Source organism: Perca flavescens, chromosome 14 (genome assembly GCF_004354835.1).
Source record: "Perca flavescens isolate YP-PL-M2 chromosome 14, PFLA_1.0, whole genome shotgun sequence".
In the NCBI taxonomy this organism is placed as follows: domain Eukaryota; kingdom Metazoa; phylum Chordata; class Actinopteri; order Perciformes; family Percidae; genus Perca; species Perca flavescens.
Genome location: NC_041344.1, coordinates 17,354,006 through 17,372,705, shown reverse-complemented (window position 1 = coordinate 17,372,705; position 18,700 = coordinate 17,354,006). Strand labels below are relative to the sequence as shown.

General features: G+C 41.9%; 1 protein-coding gene across 1 annotated transcript; it reads right to left on the bottom strand.

The window, feature by feature from the left end:
• Positions 1–865: 865 nt before the first annotated feature.
• Positions 866–18,582, bottom strand: mylipa (myosin regulatory light chain interacting protein a). Its single transcript, XM_028598225.1, has 7 exons — positions 18,322–18,582; positions 16,911–17,101; positions 7,041–7,229; positions 5,213–5,410; positions 4,912–5,076; positions 3,565–3,982; positions 866–2,448 (listed from the first exon to the last, which is right to left on the bottom strand). The coding sequence occupies exons 1-7, from the start codon at positions 18,406–18,408 to the stop codon at positions 2,254–2,256; spliced, it is 1,443 nt and encodes a 480-aa protein (XP_028454026.1). The 5' UTR covers positions 18,409–18,582; the 3' UTR covers positions 866–2,253.
• Positions 18,583–18,700: the final 118 nt, after the last annotated feature.

The following is an 18,700-nucleotide window of genomic DNA, read 5'->3' as shown; positions in this document are numbered from 1 at the left end:
AGAACTATTTGAAGGATTTTCTGAGTTCTAAAAAATAGAAAGCATTTCATAAGAAAAAAGGTTTCCCAGTCTTCGAGCTGGAAACTACTGGCCTAGTAGTTCCTATTGCTTAGTACCTGTTGAAATCATTGCCACTAAACATTTTAACTAACCTACCATACTGTCTATGAATTACAATTCCTGAAATGTTTTACATTTTTGGTTTTACCGGTGTCTTAAGGCTCTGACACACCAACCCGAATATCAGTGACTTGAGTCTGTTCGGTGTGTTCTGTGTCGTCAGCGTTTATTTGGGCCGATTTGACTTGTTGAATCGGCCAGTGGGCAGTCTGACTCAATGACCAATCTGATCTAACCCGGAAACGACGAAGGGGGCGGGGGGGAGCGTGACGAACGCCTCTCAAAAATCAGACGAAAATCTTTTAAACTGATCTTTCTCAATCTGAAATGAAGACAGATTCAGCAACTGCATGGCCTATTTGTTGCTTACGTTTTCAGAAATGTTTCGTGAACTATTTTTGTAAAATAGGAGCTTGTAATCCAAATGAGCTGGTTAAGGTCGGTTTTGAAATTTGGGAGAAGCCTGACCCACGTTGACGTGTTTGTCCAATCAGCTGCTGGTTTTCATTTTTTGGGCGACAATACAGATTAGTGCCACCTGCTGTTATGGAGACGTATTACACTCAAGTCGGCATCACGTCTGTGTTCCGAAGCACTTTTTTGACCAACTCGGGGAGGCAGTCAGTCAGACTGCCTTTTCTGCCGACGGTCGGCCGTCGGGTTGGTGTGTCAGAGCCTTTACTTGTTCCGAAGGTGTCGAGGGTTAAGTACTTCCAGATAACGTACAAATGTCCCACGAATCCAGTGAGTTTTCAAAAAACAAACTTTTATTAATACTTTCTTTTGTTAAAAACAGATATATAAAAAGCTTTAATTCAGTTATTTTACAGAGAATAGTGGCTTTTGCTTCAGAAAACAGAAACAAATCGCTACTTGTACAATGTGAAAAATAAGTCCTTCCCCTGCAGTGACTGAGCTTAAATACAGTCAGCATTAAAGAAATAAAAGTTTTCCTTTTCTTACCAGAAAAAAAGTCTGTGGAAAGTTTATAACAAACACGGTGTTGCTGCTACATTAAGGCTAAACCCCCCTACAGACACTTGGAAAACTCTTGGTAAAGTGACAATGTTTTTTTTTTTTTTTTTTTTTTTTTAAATATAATCTTCAAAATTAAATAAAACTTGAAAATGAAAAGCTTTTCCAAAAGCAAGCAAGTATTGCACTGACAGATCTCCTACTCTAGTACCCTTTTTAAAAATATCAAAAAAGGAACTCACTAGCACACCCCAGAGGAGAAATGTATATAGCTGAAGTTTTCAGAAGAAGCAGTTACTGCTGGACAAATGCCTATTTGTATGTTCTTTTAGTCAAGGGGCAGTTAAGACCTGTTTGCGAGGTTGTGGGAGTGTAGGCAAGATACTGCATTTCACATCCAAGGTCACAGTTCTGGTGGGTTAAAAAGAACCTTCAAGAACTATTTAACCCAAAGATCACAAGAACGGGACCATGGTGGCCTCAGTGCCTGGTGTGTCTTATTAGTATGCAATGCTATACCCAGAACAGCGCTGCTTAGCTTCTAAATACCCCCTAATTGGCATGAAAAACATAGAACGTGTAAAAGAAATAAAATGCATTAAAAAAAAAAAAAAAATGCATTTTACTCTCTTACATCATACAATTCAGTTCTCACATCAAAAACATAAGCTTTAAAATGTGAGGAAGCATTTAAAAAAAAGGAAAAAGCTATTCTTAAACACATGTTTGTCATATGATTCGGGGGTGAGGAGCCTGATCTAGGAGCTAAGAAAAACAAAGAGAAACTACTGACAAAAAATGTGTTTCTATTCTGCATCAGGTCAACTGATGCAATAATTTAAAAAAGGACAATCTAAAATTATCTAGTTCAGGGGATGTTTAAAACAAGATTTGGACAGAATGACACGCAAACCAATGGCAACAATACTAAGAACCAACCAGACAAACTGACCGTCCAAAGAAAAATAATAAAAAATGCACACTAGTCGAGGGAGTGGTTTGAGTGCATCGATCTTTGAATTTGCTCAGGAGTTTCTAAACGTTTGGGTGTTCATGGAGTCCAGGCAGGAAACCGACAGACAAGAAATGTTCCTTCTCTATGAAACCTCAATCTGCTTAGCTTCAAAGTGTTCATAATGGAGTTTGGTGGAGTTGTCTTTATGTGTGATAGATCTTGTGGTCATAGTCCGTGGCAGAGCAGCTGTTGTTAGAAGCCATTTCTCTGCGGATGGGCGCGGGGATGCTGCTGCGGTGTTGGTGGTTGTCGGTCAGCGTCAGGTTCAGCAGGCTGGTGCAGGTGGGCAGGTAGACGTGCTGCACGTGCTCCACCTCCGACCGACACACAGGACACAACTGAGGGAAAGGAAAGTATTAAACATCAAGTATTTGTTTATTTTCTAATATTAGAGGTCACTTATGCTTTGAGCCAACTCTGAAGTACTAATGCATTAAAGTTGTGAACCCTTTTAGTGGCCCCTTAAACTTTGGCAATATATTTGGGCATGCTGATCCACATGATCTTGGGTGGAATCTTTGTTATGAACTCATAGACTAAGACTTCATCATGCACCCATTTCATGGCCAAAAAAAAAAACCAGACCTGAGTAAAAACAACAAAACAACGTTAACCAATTCACGACTAATTGAGTCAACGCACATGTTGCCAGTAGACACGAAGCAAGAGGTTTCAAAGCCCAAAAAAAAAAAAAAAAAGTAGGTGCAAGCTAACAAAGTATGTAACCACAATCATACCAAGAGTCATGGAAATTCTCTCATCAAATTAGCTGTGAAGAGTATGGTTGACTGCCAATGAGGCAACTAAAGAGTCCCCACTCAGGTCTTTCTGATCAGTGTTAATGTTAAGACTGAATGACACAGACAATATATCGTACAGTTAACAGGAAAGGCAAGCTTAATCATGAAAAAGTGCAATGGATTGCTATAATGTGAAAAACAGTTTCCACAATCATGCTGAAAGCAGTGCAAAATTCTCTTGTCTTGAGTTTGTACTGACTCGTTCTCACGTCTACTAGCTGGATCATGTTTCTTAGCACACTCGCACACAAAGAAATTTAGCTGATTAAGTGGATTGGACACTCCGGTCAGCAGAGTGTAAACAAAGCTTCAGATGTTTAAAAAAAAATAAAAAAAGGATGAGAAGTTAGAACTGAAGTATAATTAAAGAGCTTTCAGTATAGCTGGAAACTCAAAGTAGGCTGGGGTGCCTTGAGTCAAGGACCAAACAGAAAACAAAAACTCTTTGGTTTCAAGCGCTCTTAGAAGCTTTTAGAAAATACTGCTTCTAAGGAAGCATTGACATCAGCATCTTCAGCAGTACTGTCTTTTTTCTCAGTGTGTATGACATAAGAAAGTGCTAATGAAAGGCTTCCCAAAGTGGCTGATAAACAAACACCTCAGCATTCCATTAGAAACATCTACAGACATTTTGCGAGTGAAGAAGAGTCTTACCTGCAGCTGATTTGCGCAGGTCTGGCAACACACCATATGGCCGCAGGGGCAGAATGCAGCATCGATCTCCTCCTCGCAGCAAAGCATGCACAACAGAGCCTCCCTGAGCTTCTGCAGCCGCTCCTGCAGGGCTCGGCTCTGCTGGCAGCTGCCACAGTCCAGCCCCTCGTCCTGCGAGTCGTCTTGGTTTGGGGAGCGTGAAGGAGAGGAGCGTTCGCCACCGCCAGACACCAGGTCCGCGACACCAGAGTTGTAGAGGGCGCGGCGGGCGTGGTCGTACACTTCCTTGGAGGTACGTCGGATGTCGAAAACATACTTCTTGCCCAGGTTGATGTTTTCGTTGAGGAAAAGGGATGCTAGATGGCCCTTAAAATCTCTGCTGTACTGCATCATCACCGCATTAGTGACTGTGTCACACCTGGAAAGGAAAATAAGATCAGATGTGATTACTACGGTCAGCAAAATAAAAGCATATTCATATAGCATATAAGCATATATTCATCCAATATCTCCCTTGCACTTTTTATTTAAGCATCACCTAATTTTCATCCTGTTCCAATGCCACATTCACCACTGAGATAAACACTGTACACTTGTTTTTGAGCGAGCAGGACGAAGATATGCCCGCAAAAAAAAAAAAAAAAAAAAAAAAAAAAAAATCTGCAGACTGAGCCAAAACTCATCTCTGAAACAAAAGAACAGGGCTGTCTTTTGTACTTTGTGACTGACAATTTCATAGCTCAGCCATTTGAATTGTCCCTGCTCACTGCAAATTTCAGACAATGCAGAGGAAAAGTGCCACCTCTAACCACTGAAGATTGTCCTGCCCAATCTAGGTTTCCATCTACCCTCATTCCGGTCATGTTTTACGTGTCCCACTTTGCATGTATATTAACCATAAAAACAGTGTTAAAGGGAACAGGAGCAACCTTTTGTCAATGTCGTTTTAGGTCAGGTTTTTCCCCCACCTATTTTCTAATCTACTAGTCTTTAGTCTTTAGGACCGTAAACGATTAACTGCTCTAAACGAGAGATGAGGAAGATTGTTCGATCACAGCTCAGATTTGTGAATTACTTAACAGCTGCAGCACAGACGGTTGACCGACATCAATACAGACTCTACCGAGCAGCAGAGCTTAAAATTCATTTTAATTGATAGCTTGGCTCACCACATGTCTATGGAGGACTTCTCTAAAATACCTCTAATAACTTAAGGAAGTATCAACTTTGTGGAACAGTGCAAAGTTATTAAAAAGGCCTGAATCTATTTAAATCCAGCTGCACAGCTATATAGCGTTAGGGTGTATAAGTAAGTCATTGATCTGGGAGGGCTCAAACACTGCTCACCTGTAGAAGGCGTGGGTCTCTGTAATGGCCCGGTACAGACCACTGGCTGCCCGGTTACTGATCAGCTTGAACAGAAGCACCACGCTGTCACCAGTGTCCTTGGTAACTGTCAAGTACACGCTTTTCCCCGACTGGGTGGCAATCTGGATGATTGGATAGCTTACTCTAAGATGAGGCAAACAGAGTAAACAGTAAATCAGATATGTAGTTCGTAAAACAAAAATCACAAAAACTTGACATGAAACATACGGTCACTACAAGAATACACAGGGCTATTTGCAGATGTCTAGGTGGAGCATACCTGTTGACTAAGCTGAAGTCCTCCTTGCATATGGCGATACCCTCAGGGCCGACTCCTATAGCCAGCCGTTGGCCATTTGCGTCGCGAGCCCAGTGCCACTCCACGCCGTAATGCTCCAGAGAGGAGACCAGCTGCAGGGCCTGATACTCCACTGAGCCCTGGCTCAAACTTTCCAGAGCCTTGTGTCTGGATATGATGCTGCAGAGGAGATAAGGTTGGGAAGAGAAGGGAAGAAAGAAAACCATTTAAGTTTATTTAGCTCTAAAGCTCAGATTGGACCTGACATTTTCTGACACAAGCTTTAGATCAAGGAATTATACATTATACAAGCAGGATAAATGCAACTCTAGTGTGTTTTTGATCAAAAGTTGAACACACCCTCGGGCAGAAATCTCTGGATCTTTTCTGACAACTATACTTATGAGATCAATGCTTGGGCAGCATAGCTGAAGGCTCCTTTTAGCCAGTGAGACCTGCTGATATCTACAGACTGTAGTAGAAAATGCCTAAGGGCCAGGGGTGGAAGAAACAAATTGCATTTACTCTTGTCTGCGACAGTTTTTTTTTGTACTCAAGTATTTTTTTATCTTCAATGTGAAATTTCTCTAAAGTAACAGTACTGTAATTTGAGTAAAATATTCTAGGAGCCTTTCCATCCCTGCTAATGGGCATATGTATACTATTTTGATCCACAGAAGGGAGATCGTTCAATGAAATGTATAGAAACTAATTGTTGGGAAATACATGCACCTTCGTGCATAACAGGCTGGAGGTGAGAGTAGGCGTAGCAGTACGCAGCTGTGCCTCCTGGCTCAATACAGCACATACATAAAAGGGTTTAATGTAGCAGGTTTGGGAGCTGGGGCTTGATAACATATAATTTAAGAGTCTGAGTGTGAGGAACAGTGCCATGTGCACAATTTTTTTTTTTTTTTTAAGTAGGCGCTCCAAAAAGGATGAAACTTCAAAATGGAGACACTGCAGTAACTCTTGGATAAATTCCCAACAGTTGTAGGTGGCACAGGCTTTGCTGTGGAAAGTGTGGTTGGTGCGGTGGTGATTGCACAGTACAATAGGATCCACGTTCTCAGAATCTAAAAAAACTTTGTCACCCTCTTCTTGTTTACAGGGAAAACATTCAAGATGTACAGTGGGAGGTTATGTCAGTGGAACTCTGCAAACACATGCTATCTGATTTTCTGCCAGCTGTGTGTGTGTGTGTGTGTGTGTGTGTGTGTGTGTGTGTGTGTGTGTGTGTGTGTGTGTGTGTTCCAGATAAATATGGAAAGACGCGGCAGAATATTAAAGACAGCACTATCAATTCAACTCAATGTAGCATTTGCTTGTTTTTTGCTTAAGACAGCATTTTTAATTCTTAAGTCCTTTCCATTTCCTTGAACACTAGCTGCCACATTATACCATCCATGACTCTTTGCCATGACCCATTATTTACTTTTCATCATGTCTTTACAGGATGGACTATCTCCCTCAGAGATAGTGAGGGGGCAAAGCTTCAGGAGAGCTGGCACAGAACATGTTTCAATGATTAGTCAGAGTTTATTAACCTGCATGTATAAGAGCTTCTCAAAGTATGTCCAAATTCCAGTTGTCTTGTGTAAACTACCCCACAACCCAAAGATCAGTAGTAATGGTTTCAGTTCAGGGTCAGACTTTTTGTTTTACAGTAAGATGTGGAAAGAACAGAAGGATTCTGGGCCAACAAAACAATTAATACCTTTTTTGTCCATGCTATGTATTCACAATCCACAACATTTACATTCCCTGCTCCTCTTGAGGGCCACGTTGGGCTGCTTAAAGAGAGTTGTACCTGTTTATAGTGGCAGTGCTGGGCTCTTCGTCTCCACACAGCTCCGAGTACCAGTACTTGGCTGTGTTTTGGTTGTAGTCGCCAAACTCTGCCTGGGCCAGGAGCGCGCTCAGCTCCTCTGCTTGTTCTGAGCCCATGCGTAGGTGACCGTTATGGAGGTCCTCCTTCACGTGCATGAAGAAGACATGTCTGGTGGACAGGAAGAAAACACAATGGTGGTTAAATGGGAAATCTTTCAATTGATGACAAACTTTATTTTACACTTATTTTTTTATGACCATCTTTTTCCATTGTGCACCCCATCAGACAAATAGTGCCCACTTTCACTGGTCAACTGACTTTCATGTGTAATCGCTGTGGAGTCAGGACGTCTGGAGCACAAACAGGCCAGAGCAGGTGGTTATTACAGGGCTAGAATTTCACCACAGACAGCAGGTGTTTGTGTGCATATGTGCAGCAGAAGGAAGGCAACTGACATTTGTTCACTAGTTTTTAATCTCTTCCTCAATACACACTATTAAAACTTCCTCCCTTTTAAGTGTGAATTCACTCTAAACAGGGAGGTTGAGAGAGGGAGAATAGCCACACGATTGAGTCGTTTCCTCCAGTAGAGGAAGTATTTGGACTTTTAACCTGGTGGTGACACAGTGGGCAACTGTGCTTGAACTATATCTGCTGGGCCATTGTGTGACCACGATGAGTCAATGTTGAATACAGTAATGAGACTTAAAATGAGTTACAATGTCCGGCATCCTGTCTGTCTCTATGGCTCGTTGTCAAAAATGTGGTTCAATAACCCCCACACTCATGCAATATGCTCATTTAAAGACAAGCCTCAACTAGTCTTGTTTTTGCCCGACTTGTGGGGAATTCTTGTTTGAAATGAGATGGGTTTATGAAGTGACGGGGGAAAATAGTTCAAAAGATTAATGATTGTCAAAAAAAAGAATTGTTATTGTTACGGCTGAGAGATTAAATGAGAACACCGAGTTCTCATGTGGCTAAGAAAAACAGCTCAATTCTTAAAATAAATAAGCCATGGCAGGTCCATGGTCCTTTCCATTGTTTTGACCAGAAGATGTGAGGATTTTTTTCCTTCCAGCAGCAGGAGACAAAACGTCAAAAGGAGTAACACCCTGACTGACTCAATCCTTACAGCATAAAGAACGTTGAACTAGAGTAACCTAAACTGATCCTTCCTTGAGATTACTTATGCGCAGTAACCTTAGTTGATTGTACAGGCAAAAAGGGCCTGCTCCTCGCTACTTGCATCGGTGACAACAAACTAGTTGGACAGCTCGTCACTGGCCATGTTGACTAGCTGGGATCTGGTTGGTGTGCCTGGGGACTTAGTTCTTACTTTTAACATTGGTCATTGTTATTTTTTTTACCCCCCACATCTCGCACCAATTACGTACATACTGTCAATGCAACAGTGCTCAAGCATGCAGTGACCTAATGTAACCCTCTTGGTCTCTATATAGACTATAGAGCTCACTTGACAATGCCAGAAATGAAAGTATGACTTTGGCATCCTGTGCTGACAAAAGTTCCAGCCGTAGAACAATTTAATGTGAAATAAAATTAAAAAGAAATGGCTGTGATTACTTTGGCCCACCGCATAATGATGTGGTAGATTAAAAGCAGCCAGAAACTGCTTGTTATTTCTGGAAAAGAAAATCCCTTGGGCTATTCTTTGAAGCATGATGCAAAAGGAGACAGTTTTCATTTGTGCAAATCAGGTCACACCAAGACTTGAGGATACTTGAGGGGGTTTAGAGGGTCACTGATGAGAATTGAGGAGTTTAGAGGGACACTGATTGGAGAAGGAAGGTCAGACTTCATCACCCCTTTTATTAAGTTTGTATAAACCCATTGTGTTTATATTTATGTAGAAAATGAACCTTGCCAAAATGTGGAATTGCAGGGGACACAGGGACGAGCTGGAGGGGACGTTTCTTTTGTCATCTTATGGGACTTAAAAACCAGACTCTTGAGGGAGCAGCGCACAACTGGAGGCAGAATACACACTTGTGTATTGCAATGGCTTCAGTATGCAATAACAGAGGCACACCTCATCCAACACACATTCACAGTGCTTCCAAGGAGTAACGACAGTAGCGAAAGCAGCTGTGAGGCGCACAAACAAAGTCGGTCCACACCGCCCCTAAAAAGCCAGACCATAACAATGAAGCCACACACACACACACACACACACACACACACACACACACACACACACACACACACACACACACACACACACACACACACACACACACACACACACACACACACACACACACACACACACACACACACACACACACACACACACACACACACACACACACACAGTGTCAGGCCCACACAGTCATCACACACACACACACACACACACACACACCTGTCATGCAAACAACAGGGTCACACACACACACACACACACACACAACAAAGGGTTATGATAGGGCTAGTTAGCTACCTGTATGATGCAAACAATAGGGCTGACTGGAGTTTACTACAGGGTGCGAACAAAGGGTTATGATAGGGCAAGCTGCGGAGGTTACTATAGTTTAGGCAGGGATTGGCAAGAGGTTAATATCAGTCACTGTGCCACTGAGCAAGACCTTTAAAGGAACACGCCGACTTATTGGGAATTTAGCTTATTCACCGTAACCCCCAGAGTTAGACAAGTCGATACATACCCTTCTCATCTCCATGCGTGCTGTAATGCTGTCTGACGGCTCCAGCGGCATCAGGCCAGCACAGAACATGCAGGTGAATGTTTCCAGTAATGCTACTGCTCCGAATAAGTGACAAAATAACACCAACATGTTCCTATTTACATGTTGTGATTTATAGAGTCACAGCGTGTACAAAAAAACAACGCAACATAAGACACAGCCGTCTAACTGTAAACAAACCGGGAACTATATTCTCAGCCGGAAGAATATAGTACTTGGGCGGAGTGATATGCTCGCAGCAAGCCTGTCTGAGAATATAGTTCACGGTTTGTTTACTGTTAGAAGATGGCTGTGTCTCATGTTACGTTGTTTTTTGTACACGCTGTGACTCTACAAATCACAACATGTAAATAGGAACATGTTGGCGTTATTTGTCACAATTGGGAGCAGTAGGCTAGTTGGAACCAATTACCTGCAGGATCTGTGCTGGGCTAAGCTAATGCTGGAACCGTCAGGCAGCGTTACAGCACGCACGGAGATGAGAAGGGTATGTATCGACTTGTCTTACTCTGGGGGTTACGGTGAATAAGCTAAATTCCCAATAAGTCGGCGTGTTCCTTTAATATCTTCCTTCAGCACAAGTCCTGGCCTGTTGTTAGTTTGGTGTTTGAACTTTATTAATTTTAACCTGAGCGTTGTTTCACTTAAATAACTGTCTGTGACAATGGACTATTTGGCCACTGGGCTGCTGAGCAAGACCGACTCCTGCATTCCTGGTGTTGTTGGCACACACATGTGTAAACAGGTGTGGTTGCTTTGCTGAACCGAAACGTCAATTAGCATTCGGAAGAAAGCCTACTAAGCAGGAGGACAGGTTAACAGGCCCTGCAACAGAGGTAACTACAGTTCAACGATAGCCGTTTCTGCCCGACTTCCCTGAGGCTGAATGAGAGCAATCAGATATGCACTATGCCAAATACCATGGAAACACAGCTGTTTCACATGCAGAAGGTAACAATTTCTCCTACTGAGGCCCCTGTGAAGCTATACTGCTGCGGTATCTGCTCTAAACAAATCAGCTTTGTGCAGCAAGGAAAACAACTACAAAACTCTAGTTTATGATAACAAGGGCACAAGTGTTAGTACAGATTACCCTGCTATCTTCCTTGGCTTCGACATTAACTTGATATCTGATAATTAACTTGAGCTGTCCCAGGATCTGTTCAGGTGGTATAGTGCTGCCTCCGCACCGGTCAAGGTCCATCCTAAGCTCAGGGCATCCCAACATGGTGTCTGAGGCGGACTGGTTGAGACATATGAAATGACTGAATTTGTCTAGACACTTAAAAAAAATAAGTTATTCCTGTACAAACCCATCAGGTTTACACCGGCGCATAACCAAGGTGACAAGACAACAGAATGGATAAATGGCCCCCCCTCTCAACCAAACTGGTATCCAAGTCACAGCACTTAAAATCTCCCAAATCCATCCCAAATCTTGTTGGGATGTAAAGATGCCATGCTGCATCAGACTCACACTAGAGAAGCGGTTTATCTGCAGCTAGATCTTTCCACTTACATTACTATTTTAGACATTTGCCCATTCATCATGACCGAGTCATTCGTGAACACTGCAGCCATCATCACAGCATTTCCTCCTCCTTCAGACTGGCCTTCGCAGACATACCAGACCCAGGTGAATGCCATGAAGTCTGTGCTGAGACATAAGTCTCCTGGCCTACTTTTAGTGTATTACACTGTGTACATATCATTGCTTTGTCCTTCATTGGAGATAACCCATAATCAAAGTCTTAAGAGGCTTACTTATTTACAGTCATAAGACCCCTGTGAATGCCAACACTATTGGAGAAATAAATGCTATTCAAAAACAGTGGTTGTGGGAAGGGTGAGGTCATGTAGGGTGCTGCTGGATTGTTTGAATACTTGATTGCCTGGCTGGAATAATTCAATTAAAGCAAGCCTGAACCCTGAGAAAGAATATTTGAAAATAGGTCACTGGCTACAGAACTGAGCTAAGGGGATATAATTCAAGTTTTACAGCTGATTTCTTCTGTCCAGTCTTTGAACCATTCAAATTTAGAACACCAGAGTATCCCAAACTGCAGTGTTTGGCCTTTTTAAAAGCATCTCAATGTTGAGCTATTGGCAACTTTTTATAAAAAATAAGAATTTGAGAAATCAACTTTTTATATGTACTTTGCTGCCAGAGAAAAAGGAACAGGCATACTTTTTTAAAGTAACCGGACACTCATTACCAAGTCAACTAAACTCTCTAGGTCCGTTTCGCCCATCTATAAAACCATTGTCTCATTTTAATGTTTTCTGCCCCAACCCAGTGTCTATTCTCCCAGTAGGCTGAATGTCAGCCGCTTCGCTTCACGGAAGAACAAAACGTTCCCCACAAACTGAAACCTAACACCTCTGCCTAGAGACTGCACCTTATCCAGCCAATCATCAGTAGAGTTTCAGACCTCATCGGTCGGGCTCTTAGCAATGTGGTTTGTAAGCTAGTCAAAGGACACACTGCCAGGAGCTGTGTGCTGTGAGGTTACTGGCGGTCAATGAACTATAGTAAACCCAGCGAAACATCTTTTCTCATGGTGTGGGGCTTAATGGAAAGCCAGACTAAAATAGTTAAAGTTTGAATCATAAATTGACCAGAAAGTTGTAAAACAATCATTTCACAAACTAAATATAACATGTGTGCCTTTGCTTGTGTCGAGTTGAACTTAAAGCTATACAGCAATAAAACAAAGAAGTTGTTTGTAAGCTAAATGCCTTGAGTTGCAGGGTGGTGCTCTGCACTGGATGGTAAAACAGTAATTAAAAATCAGCATCAATCCTAAATTCAGGCGCCAAACAAATGAAACAACTGTCGTTCTTGAAACAAATGAAGGAAAGAAACTCCTAGGGCTTTTAAAATCTACTTATTACTGACCATGGAGCACGTTGAACACTTTGAAGAGCCACAGGCATTTTGTGTGATCTTTAGCTTGATTGTCTCCCCCCCCAGCCTGCCACAGTGAGCTAAACGTTATAACGTGTGACCTGAATAAATTAACTCAAATTAACTGAATCCCTATTTATATAAAGAGGCAGTGTAGAGATAATGCTCATCTCAGTTTTCATGGGTGAACTTCTGTATAATAAAACTGACACACCGCACCCCCCACTGGGGGAAAGGCAAGGAAACACCATGGACAGATCGATAGTCTGTTGCAAGGTTAACACACACGTTCACCTCTACAGAGTTAGTCTCCCTGACCAGCAGGTCTTTGAACTGCTTGGGATTATGTAAGAAGGAAGGAACACTGTCCTGTGGGAGAAATTACATCAATAGAGCAGAGTCCATAAAGTTGGATTTAAATATTTCAAGTCTGGAATTTTTTCCAGTTCTGTGCTGCATCACAGAACAGACTGAGGAAATTAATGTCCGTCTAAGCTTTTCTCGCTGTCTCTCAGGTATTCTCAAAGACTTGGTTTGATGATGCCGACCCATCGGTCTATTATAAATATTTTAATTTGTGACACGAAGGAACTCTTTATGGGGAAAATAAAGAAGTAAAGTTGCATGCAAATATATTGATGTAATTATATAAAAAAAAAACTAATTGATTAGAATAATTCCTTCTTAAAAACTATTTGGCTCCTGGTGGGGATTTGAATTTAAAGCCTGAGGAGTAAACAGGTGAACAATCAGGACCTCTGATAAAGCCTGTACTAATAGCGGTGCCCTTCCAGAATAACCAAATGTTGCCTGATCAGAATGTTAAAATCGGGGGCTAATGAAGGGAAAATATTCACGTTTAAAACAGAAACACCCCCCAAGCAAGACTGTGTTTCATGATGCAGCTAATGCAAACTGTTGTTGAGGCCCTTGGGTCAGTCTCCCTTAACCAATTAAGTGTTCTTTCCTTCAGTTGATGAGTCACAGAAAATGTTGGAAATGTTTTTAAGCAGCTATATTTTGGAGAACTGCTTTTGTTTTCCACTGACATTAAAATAAAAAATTAGTCCAAGAAAATGTTGGAAGAATCTTTCAGTGCAACTCAATCTTAACACCACTGGAATGTTTGCACGGCCCCACTTTCAGTTATTGTTCAATGTGGACCCTTCAGCTGTCCACAACAGAAGCTGGGAGAAGAGAGGGTGCCACACTTTATGCATCTGCAAAATCTTATTTGCAAAGCATGCTGGGAAATGCTAGAAAAAAAAAAAAAAAAAAACTAGCCTGGGAGAGATGGGTGAGTCGAGAATCTTGAACCCTTTTGAACGCTTTTAGAAGCAGGGGATAGGGCTGCCATAGAATCAAGCTGAACGTAAGCCTTGCAACTCAAATAGATACGGTCTGCACTTTGGTTTTGCGCAGTAGAAGACTACTTATAGCTTATATAGGTATAACTTATTGTAAGAAAATTGGTTTAAATACTATAGAAATTTGGGCTTAATTTTGGATAGTAGATTTTTCAGCACAAGTTGGCCCGACAAAAAGAGGAAAGAGGAAAATGAATTAACACAAAGTACCCAAATAGTCAGCTGCATTTAAGCAAGAACACGCCTGTGACCTGCTAGGCTTTACGTGGCAGCAGAGTACACAGCAGCTTATATAAGCAGCTCTGTGCGAGCTCAGTCCAGTGCAGCTTATGTAATAAGGCCTATAAGATGAGTAGAAAAAGAGGCCCACCCCTCAGCTCGACTGAGAGCGGTGGTAACATATAGTCCCTTTTGCTTTGTTCATACGCTGCTGAGAACATTTACTCCAGCTCACATCCATTTGTGAAACGAATGAAACCTACTGTGTGGTTATAAAGAGTGTGTGTTGAGGGGCACAACTTACCTTCTAAAATTGCCATGATCAATTTTAGAAAGTAAACTGACTTTTGTCTTACAGTAAATACACTAAACATGCTGAGTGGCATGCTAAAATGTCTGTAGACAAGAATTTGGCCACATGTCTATAGGTATGTGACTAAGACAAATGTGCAATAGAGGAACTTGTTCTGCATTTGCCATGATGAGGTGTGCCTGCTTGCTGCTGCTGCTGCTGCTTGGCTCACAGCATGCAGAACAAGTTGAGTGGAGGCATTGGTAGCCTAAAGTAGGTCAAAGGTGACAGCACAAGAAATTAGTGAAATGGAATCCTACCTTGTCCTCAAAGCCCCAATTTACTCAAATTATAAACCTATTCCCTACAAGTCAAGGCAAGTTAGAAGTTTTAAAGTTTAAATAAAATTAGAAAAATAATTCACAGAAATGCCATGTAAAGTTTTCATGACTCTTAAATGAAGTATAGCCGTTTATATAGCCACACTTGTGTTGGTCCCCAAACTCTCACTGTGTACTGTCAACATCTTGGCCTCATCTCTAAAACTGACACCAGTGCTTCCCCACCACTTAAAGGATATCACATTGGAGCAGATGGACAGCATTAAGGCTGTTCCAAAATTAAACACATAGACAGCATTGTTGGTGTGTGCCAGGGGTGAGTATTTACTAGCAGCAACCTCACACACCCTGTCCTGCCATCTTACTTCTTTATCTCAGCTTTTTTTTTTTTTTTTTTTTTTAAAACAAGCCAGCACCAGCCATCTGTTGATAACCCCTGCTAATCTAGTGGAGGTCAGAGCACAGGCTGCCAAGTGTCTTCTCTCCCCCTGTTTCCCTTCCATTTTCATCAAAGGTTGCCAAATATAGGCCAGACCGTGGAGGTAGGGGGGGTGGAGGGTGAGTGAGATGGACAGAGAGGATGTGTGAGCAGGGACAGTTTATATCTGACTGTGATAAAAATATGGCAAGAGAACAATGTTGATATCTTTAAATTTGACGGAGGAAAGAGGGAGTGGGAAACAGTTGAAGGTGGGGCAGTGGGTGAACTGGGGAGCAACAGAGCTTACTGCTGGGTAAATCCTGGCCAAGGCAGATACAGATCAGTTTAATGAACAGTTCTATTGGCACGCACGCGCGCGCGCGTGCGTGCGTGCGTGACAGAAAGAGAAACTTATTTATTTCAGTTATAATTTTCAGCCAAAACTGTATGTTTAAATATCTATATAGTTAAAAACGCAGTGGTCCAACTTGAGGTTTCTGCTTTGCTTATTTTATGTACAGTGTTGCTTTGCTAGTATTTTTGATAAACAAAATCTAGCATTACAAACAGCAACATCTCACTGCCAGTCAAACTGCTAGTTTGTGGGGTCATTTACTTAACAGGTACATTAGGTCTCCAACATAAGGTTAGTGAAAGTGTTGACACGATGGCATCAAACATACATTTTAGATGAATGAGATAAGAGTATATCCAGTTGTTCCTAGACCCCATTTGCTAAGCGCTGTTAAAATTGTATGTACAGGACGCTGAGTTTTCTACCCGGAAGTTCTTGTAAACAAACATTGTGATTGGGCCTATAGCAGTTTTTTGGTGGCTATTGAGTTTCTAAAATGAAATTATAGCATTTCAGGTACACGTGATTACACAGTTCAAAGTGCACATTAAATTTACATCCTGATGCTTTAAAGAAAAACCATTACAAATATCACTAGGTTATCCAGCTCCAACAGTGACTCATGAGGACATATTGCTGTGAGAATAACAAACACCCTACACTGGCCTGTCACAGTTTCCAACAGCATCTGCAAAATCCCAAATTGAGGCTTTTGTTCAGACAAAAATGGCCACAAACAATTGAAACCAAAAAGAAAACACAACAGAAAGATATTTTGAGTTGAATGGGGGCTGTGACGGAGGGCCTGGCTGTCGCACAGAGGGTCCCTGGGGGCAGGCGCAGAGCAACACATAGCCCCAGAGCTGCTGGATCACATTTCCTGCCTGGAGCTCCACCAAAATGACCTATAGTAACCCCGGAAGAGCTTGAGGAAGAGGTTACTACAGGGCATTCTACTGTATTCCGAATGGAATTCACTAATGACTTTGTTTTGTCTGGCATGTGCTCATCATGTCATATGCAGTCATAGAAGTATGTGTTCATGAAGAAAAAAAAAAAAAAGACCAGATTCAATTTTCACTGATCTTTTTCAGAGAAGGTTATGTGTAGGTAAGGAAGTGGTTAATTATCTGTTCATATGCCTATAAACAAATGTTATGAGTTTCATGTGGCAGATTTGCACACAATGTCTTTGAAAGCATGCGAGTTGGTAAACCTACCTCGTCTGTTCCTGCAGAATGAGATGGGGCTCCACAAAGAACTTGACCCGTAGCCTCAGTCGACAGGGCGTCACATTATCCATCTGCTGGCAGATGCGGTTCCTCAGATTCAGCCACAGGTTCTCTCCTTTGCTGCCTGTGAACTGCAGCCCAAAGTAGTCCACTTCAATTATGCCTAACTTTCTGCAAACCTGGAAAGAGATGGAAGAAATTGGCAACAAATGTGAATAAAGAAATAAAAAAAAATAATAAAAAAGATCCTAAAACTGTGTGGCAAAGAGTATTATGGGACATGATTTGGACAGAGGAAGTGTTACAGTTTCTATAGGTGTTTTTTCACAACAGGGTAGTAACATTGACTAGATAGTTGTAGGTCACATAACATCTTGACTTTTGAGTTGTGACATAAGATTAAAATGAACTTGAACAAGACAATCCATACTGGTTTTGTTCTCATTGGGGGTTGGCAATCAATAGAATTCCAACAGGAATCATTAAAAGGTTTTGCGAAATTTAAGAGGCAAGAAAAAAGGCAGTTATTAAAATCACTTTGTAAATAAGGATTCCTGCTACCCCAGTGCTACTCTCACAGATAAAACCCATCAATATTTTAGAACTCACGAGAGGGTTAAGTACTCTTAAGGGCTCATCGAACCCACAATCCCACGCCCCCTCAGCGGCGGCCACGGTTGAACGTCTGCAGGGATATCATTCATGCCCAGGGAAAGTTGGGGATATGCCTTGCATTTTAAGTAGCTTTACATTTCATAAGCGGAAAACTACTTGAGGCAACTGACGAAAGAAAAAGTTCGCATGCTACCCTGTTCATGTCCACTTTGGAGGGAAAAGATGTAAATATGTGAACGCAACGAAGGTTTCAGTTTGAGTGCTTGCAAAGGCAGAAGAATGAACTCAAGTAACCTTAACAAAGCCATCTGCCTCTGACTGACATGCAGGTAAAGGCGACTGCCGGAGGTTTACCACTATGCATCTAAACTTCCCTACATGTATATCAAGGCATGAGTTTAGACTATAAATCGACATTTTAAAAAGTTGCATTGTTACATTTTTTTTTCTGCACGTTGCGAGCAGCAGAACATTTTGTTTCCGCAGTCTCTAGTTTGCAACAAAGCAGATGCAGCCTTTCGATGATTGTTTGCTTATAAAGTTTACATTACATCTTATTTAAGCACTCCTCGTTGTGCAGAAACTAGGATCACTTCCTCAATTTTATTTAACAGAATACTGGAATCATAAATAGGCCTTACGCGAGCGACCATAAGTTTAATAAAATAGAAGATCTCCAGTTTCGCCAGACAACCAGAGCACCGCTGCCCTGCCTGACCATGACACGGTGCTTGAAAAAGTTATCATAATAACAAAACGAGGTTTGTATTCCACCACAGCCTACCTTATTCAGACAGTCTTCACCGTTCGCCTTCGCATCAACTTCCACTTCCATCACCACCGAATCCGGACGAGTAACGTGGCAGAGCATTTTGGCTGTGTATTTTGTAAATCTTTGGTGTGCCACTCATTAAAAAATAATAAAACACTTCTCGAGCCTTCTTGAACACCCCCTTACATCAAGCCTTCGTCACCTTCATAGCCCTTCCACTCCGTGTGGCGAATCTGCAGCCACCAGCTGTAGGCTATATATCAATGAAATGCCATGCACAGCACCGCCTACTTACAGCAGTCCAATGGGGGCCAATTTGACATAATCACCGCAAAACTTAAACCAATCGGAAGTCATGTTACATCTGCAAGCTGCTCTGGCTCGAGCTCAC

What these genes read in the sequence shown, in the direction of transcription:
- mylipa (XM_028598225.1), bottom strand. Translation starts at nt 18,408, where the DNA reads ATGCTCTGCCACGTTACTCGTCCGGATTCGGTGGTGATGGAAGTGGAA. An exon ending in AGCACTGCCACTATAAACAG is followed by an intron (nt 5,411 to 7,040) that starts GTACAACTCTCT and finishes TCTCCTCTGCAG; the next exon opens with CATCATATCCAGACACAAGG. An exon ending in CCTGCGCAAATCAGCTGCAG is followed by an intron (nt 2,449 to 3,564) that starts GTAAGACTCTTC and finishes CCTTTCCCTCAG; the next exon opens with TTGTGTCCTGTGTGTCGGTC.